Source organism: Centroberyx gerrardi, chromosome 10, assembly GCF_048128805.1.
Source record: "Centroberyx gerrardi isolate f3 chromosome 10, fCenGer3.hap1.cur.20231027, whole genome shotgun sequence".
NCBI lineage: Eukaryota > Metazoa > Chordata > Actinopteri > Beryciformes > Berycidae > Centroberyx > Centroberyx gerrardi.
The window spans coordinates 12,865,179-12,871,836 of NC_136006.1; the positions used below are offsets into that span (position 1 = coordinate 12,865,179).

The 6,658-nt window shown below is 43.2% G+C and overlaps 1 protein-coding gene across 1 annotated transcript in view; it reads right to left on the minus strand.

The window, feature by feature from the left end:
* Positions 1 to 6,435, minus strand: part of wnt6b (wingless-type MMTV integration site family, member 6b) — a 24,817-nt gene extending 18,382 nt beyond the window's left edge. The window contains exon 1 of the mRNA XM_071894372.2: positions 6,298 to 6,435. Within this exon, the coding sequence (XP_071750473.2) occupies positions 6,298 to 6,377 (80 nt within the window). The 5' untranslated portion in view covers positions 6,378 to 6,435. The remainder of the gene's footprint in view (positions 1 to 6,297) is intronic.
* Between the last annotated feature and the right edge of the window lie 223 nt (positions 6,436 to 6,658).

Here is a 6,658-nt window from a genome sequence, read left to right on the forward strand (position 1 = left end):
CAAATCTAATGTGTAATGGTTAGAACCGCTGCTTTGGAGCATGATGTACTGTAAACCACTGCTGGCTCAGCTGGCTCAAATCCTACTAGAACCTTCTCCTCAGGTTTGTCTCATACTCTGTGGCCCTCTTCGCCTTTCTGCTGCCTCAATGAAGACAAAAATATGAATCAGAGTCGTGCTCTTCAAGCTCTGGGCAGCTAGAAATTCAAGACGCACATACGATTTGCACATACAATCTTGGGAACACACACACATACACATTTACCCAAGCGGACGCATTCACTACACATGCATGCATGCACACATGCGTGAACACTCATGAGAAGAAACTATTAAGTCAGATATTAATCAGTTCTTCTTCTTCCTATCCATGCAAAGTGCCGCTGTTCCTCAGTCTGTCATTTATGATAAAGCTTCCGAACAGATAAGTCTGATCAAAGAGTCGGTGATATTATCAGGGGCTTTAAGGAAACACTGTCTCGCATGAACAATTCCAAATGATAAAAAAGTCCCAAAATAGAGACAGTGGGTGAGATAACAAGAGATAAAACAAGACAAAGGACCAACAATATCCAAATCATAAGTACTGATAGTGGGACTCTGTCTCACCCCATGCATTATAAGCTAATGGCTAGTCCAACCCAGAGCTAAAACCTTGTATCAAATAAAGTTATCTGCAACATTTTGCTGTGGCATTATGGTTGTTTTATTACTTGAATATTTGCTTTTGTCATTTTACGCATTCTATACAAAATGAATTTAAATATTGTAAAAAGCACTGTCTAAATGCATATTATCATTATCATTGGTAGTAGCTGAGTAGAAGAACTAGAAGTAGTAGTCTCTCATCTTCTTTTCCTGTAATTATTCCTGTATTATTTGTTGCTGTAAGCAAAATTAACTTTATTTACTTTAACTTACTTAACTTACTTATTGGCTGGAAGTGTATTTCTATCTGGCGGCATTGGGAGACATTGGCGGCTTGTAGATTCTGTCTAGATAGATGGATCTGACATATGACGGAAGGGGATTTTCTATTCATCTCCATACGCTGCAAAAATATCCATCCTGACAATTGTATTTTTCTCAAAATAATTGAATCATTCTGCCAATGAGAGTGGAGGGAAATTCCACTTGTTTCCCATGCAGTTTCATCTGTTTCAGGAACATTCTAGAAACAAATGTCATTATCCTGAAACAAGACAGAACAAATTGATTTACATTGGAAACAAGTGAAATTATCTCACATCATTGGCATTTTTTTTTTCCCCATTTGTTTTAAGAAGTATAAGATTGTAAGACTCAGATTACATAGTTTGTTAAGATGGATATGTGTTCACAGTGTAGCTGCAAATTGGTGAAGTGAGGTTGCAGCTGAAGATATTTATACAGATTTAGACAAATTACTCAGTATTTCTCTAAAACTGCTTCTGGGCCCAAAGGTGGGTCGTAAAGAGATTAAAAATCGGTGCCCAGAGCGACCTCAGGTTTCATTAGGGATCTCACGGCAACATAGATAAAGTGCTGTACTGTACAGGGCCCTTCTTTTTTTTCACTCCGCCCACGAATGAGTGAATTTCATCCCTCCTTAATCCCTCAAGTATGCCGGAGATGAAGACAGTCACGACAAGCGCTAGTCTGGGACGCCAGAGTGAGAGAGAGAGAGAAAGAGAGTGAGAGAGAGACAGACAGGGAGAGGGAGAAAAGAGATAGAGAAAGGTCCGGCAATGAGAGCCAAGGGAGAGAGGGAATGAGATATAGATAGATAGTTATAAAGTTTAAAAAGGAATGGAGATGAAAATCAAAACAAACAAAAATAGAAACATAGCGATAGCGTATGGAAAGAGAGAGAGTGACAGCGTGTTGTGTTGTGAGGCAGAGACACAAAATTCACATGGATTCAACACTTAATCCAATAACTGCTGCAAGAGACTGTGGATGCACACACACACACACACACACGTGGCACACACACATCTACTCTTCCCCTCTCACAGGCTTACACACACACAAACACGATCCCACATACGTTTCATTTACAACACATGCACATGCACACACGAATACACATGTACGCCTCTCACGTTTGGTCGGTTTACTTGCGCATCGCGCACTCGCACACACACATGCGTGCCTGCAGGCACGCGCAGACACACACACACACACACACAAACATTTTTAATTCAGTCCTGTAGCTGATGCCAAACCCACATCGTCATTTAATCTTTATCTGTTCCCATCTCCCTGGTCCTGATTAGACATCTAGTTTTTCAGACCGGGAGTGGAGCGGACTAGATAAGATCTGTTACAATGAGGTTCTCTTCTGCTGGTGATGATGGCGGTTCTGACTGTAGAGTCTGTGTGTGTGTGTGTGTGTCTGTGTGTGTGTGTCTGTGTGTGTGTGTGTGTGTGCCCGCGTGTATGACAGAGTGAGTGTGCAAACATTCGTACATCCATGAGTGCATGTTTAAGAGATTAACCAGGATCCACTCCTGCGAGATGAATTTGGACTGACACACACATAAACACACATAGGAAAGAGCTTTAACACACACACACACACACACACACACGCACATACACACATACACACGCACACACACATGCACACATACTCGCACATACTCACACACAAATGCAGTGTGTGTACACCTGTGGGCCTGTGGCACGCTCCAGGCGGGCTGCCCGCCAAACTGGGGCTATGACAGACACACACACACACACACACACACACACACACAGAGCAAAGTTGGCCCTACTGAGTGCTGCGGTCAAAAGCAGTATAATAAGAGAGCAAAGGCATTCCTCACTCCTCTGAGTCCCTGAGCTGTGCTCTCTGCTCTCAGGCCAAATGATTAGACCGCTCTAATCAGTAGAGGCTCTGAAAGGACAGCTATCTCCCAGCGTTTCATCTCTCTCTCTCTTTCTGTCTCTCTCTTCTCTTCTCTCTTAGCCTCTCTCATACACACACTCTTGTTTTCCCTCTTACTCTCTTGCTCTCTGTCCCCTTCAGCGATAATGTATCTATATGATAAGTATTTTCCTTCAAAAGACAAGCGTGGCCAGAAGCAGAGAGGGAGCTGGAGACACTGAAGAAGAGTGTGTATGAGACAGAGAGAGAGAAAGAGAGCGAGAGAGAGGGAGAGAGAGAGAGAGAGAGAGAGAGAGTGACACAGAGAGAGAGATGTATGATGGTATGTCCAGCAGCTTTCAACAGAGAGCATCATTGTCCTGGCAGACTGGAGAGCAACCTACAGGTGTGGCTTCACCCTAGCTGCACCACAGTCGACCACTGTGTGTGTGTGTGTGTGTGTGTGCGTGTGTGTGTGCGTGTGTGTGAGCGAGTGAGTGTGTGACCGAGTGAGTGAGCGAGCGAGCAAACAGGTGAGAGAGTGGAAGAAGATGACAATGTGTGTCAGTGTGGATGAAAAGGAAGTAGCTGTTTTTTTAGTGATGATTCCCATAATCCAATAGAGCTTTATTTGAAATAAATGTCCTGTGGAATGTGTTGCAATTGGAGCTCTACTCCAGGAAAGAATTCACATGGGGTGGACGCATTATAACATTACAGAAATGGGCAACCAACAAAGAATAAATGTTTGACACTCTGACTTATTCAGAGCGTTGTTCACTCTTATGGTTTTACTTGCATCAATTAGGAGTAAAAACAGATCAGTGTTCTTAATAAGTCTGTCTGAGCGTGCGGCAAACATTGATTCCTTGTTGTATATTCCTTGTTGATTGTTTTTTTCCTGTTTTTGCCCAGCACCTCACAGACTGGGAGCTGTGCAGAGGGCATCATACCCTTACTGTATTACAGGAATGGGCTCAGTCCAATTCTAATAAATCAGTTCAAAGCATGAAAACAAACTGCACTTAATTTGCTAATAATGGTGCAATGATGCATTATGGTACATAATAGGGTTGAAATGAGGGACTTCTCATGTCAACATCTTCTGAATGAAAATCCCCATTGTGAATTGAAATCAGCCCAGGTACATGACAGGATTTTGCCAGTTTTATCCCCAATAAACCAAGTGCTTGAAGGCAGTGTGATAATTTACTGATCCCTGCAGGGAAATTCTCCTTTCACTTGCCCCCTCCAGGGAGGTCAGAGCACAGAGTTCAGCTACAGACCAGCGCTCCTGGAGCTGGTAGGGATTCAGCGTCTTGCTCAGTGACACTTCAGCAGAGCAGATGTTTGCCGACACAAAGGTTTGAACCCAGGCGCGGTTGAAGGGCCGTCTCCCTGCTCACTCCGCCACCCTGCTGCCCAAACGTCACCACCTCTGACTCTGACGTCATTCCATCCTGCTGACCCAAACAAAACTTATAGCGTAAACCTGCCATTTCCAGACTGTAACAAGAACAGAGGAACTCGCACTGTGGGACAGGTAATGACGTCAAACCAGGAATTTACCAAAGCCGATGGTGAGCAGAGTAGGTTGCTGTTTTCCATCACATATTCCCAAAAATGCACAGTTGCCGTCAGAAACGCATTAATTAATTTGTCCTTACAAGGGCACAGCCACTTCCCTTCACTCTCATTCAAAAAACTTCCTGGAGAAAACCTGTGTAATTTTAAGGAGACACGACCGACGACTGAGAGTCGTCAACAACTGAGAGTAAGACCTGTGGTGCAGTCGAACGTATACAGATTATGCCCATTGTAATATACAGCAGAGGAAGGTGGAATGACAGTATATCCACCTATTCTCTGCAGAATACCCAACAACCAATAGGAAAATGTTTAAACAAATCACTTAGACAAAACTCTGCCAGTCCATCTGCCAGTCACACAAGGACAGAGAGCAGACTTCCACAGCTTCAGTGGCACTACAACCCCCATTGACCTTGACTGGGCTGTGAATGAACAGTGGGAGGATTCGCCAGTAAAGAAAAAAAAAAAAAACACACACATTACAAAGCTTCACATTCAAACATTGCTGCTTTGCAGAAGTGAGAGACAGGAAGAGAGAGAGGAAGACAGAAGCATTTGAGGTTTTCTAATGAAACATCATACTAAAAAAGAGAAAGAAAGCAACAGACAGACAGAGAGAGAGACCTACATGCATAGAAAATATGTTATCCGCAGATCTGTGGGCTGTCTGTCTGTCGGACTGTCACACACCTTGCGGAGCTGAGCCTACGGATTGTTTTATGATGACATATCCACTGCGCCTAGAGGGCCACCTGACATTCCTGACTCTGACCCCCCCACCCCACCCCCCCCCACCCCACCCCCCCCACCCCCATATCTCCCTCTCTCCCTCTCCGTTTTACTGCAGGCAACAACCAGCAGACACCTCTCTCACCCCTCTCTCTCTCTCGGTTTCTTTCTCGTGCTTTCTCCTCTCCGTCTGTGTCAGTAGCCCTCTCTAATCTTCTCTTCTGTCTCTTTTTCTTACATTTCTTCCTCTCTGCAACACCCCTCCATACACACACACACACACACACACACACACACTCCTCCTCCCATGAGGTGTAGCTCGGTGAACTTCTTCACCCTGAGGACCCAGATTTTTCATAATTCCCTCAGCATTGTTAACCAGGCTCATTAAGACTTATTGTGACTCGTGGGGGAAATAGGTTCATTTTGGTTCCTGACCTGCAGTTTGTAGAGAATGTGCTGTTTGTCAAATAAACGCTTATCAATCAAGTTGTTTAAATATATACAAGTTTTATCTTTGTTTAGTTTAGTTATCATAGAAAAAGAAAATGCTATAGAAGACAGGATGTGCACTGAAGGTCATTTCTCTCCTAAAAGCACTTTTAAAATAAATAATAAATCTATAGGCGATGTATTTTTATGTGTTTATGTTATTATTGTCTTTTAATTTGTTTGCTTGATTGATCGTATCCAATTTTATCAGTTTATGTTGGTTATTTGGTTAGCTCACAATCTATCAGAATTACAGAATGATTAGCCTACCATTTTTTACACTGTGCCAATATTGCAGTCTGCATTAGAGAGCACACATCACATATCACATTACTGATGATCATATTTGTATTTGGACCAGACTGCAAAAGAAAGATAGTCTCACATACAAGCACAGCCTGGGAACAAACTCAAGCCAGTATCTAGTTTGAAAAGCCGGTAATGATGAGTGATTACAAGTTGCTCATGCTTTGGACAAATATAGGCTACAGAAAACATGATTACAGTGAGACATTACGCCCCGTGTCTGTATGTGGAAATCAAATAAAAGTAATTTGTGCGAAGTTATTTTAATTCCCAAATTGGCATAAGACAGAGAAACCTTCAACACGTGGTAAATACAGACAACCACTTACCACCAGAGTCCGATGATGTTGACCGGGCAGAGCAAGATAAAGAACAGGGCGAGTTGGATCCGAGATAGAGGAACCGTCATGTTGAACGCAGCAAATCCTCAAGGAAGAAAGATTCACCAGCAAAGTTTAAAATGACGAGCCCAGCCAACACCGAGTGTAATTATTTTTTTAAGCACATAGGAAGTCCTTGGTTTTTTTGACGGCACGACTCAGCGGCACTTACACGAAACGGTCTGTCTACAAGTGCGCAAAACGTCCATCATTCAGTCCCGCTTCTGTTGGGCGCATCTTAGTGCGCAATAAAGTTGTTCAGGAGGCTACTAGAGAGAAGTCCGCTATCAAAGGTGTGGTTAACCTCTTC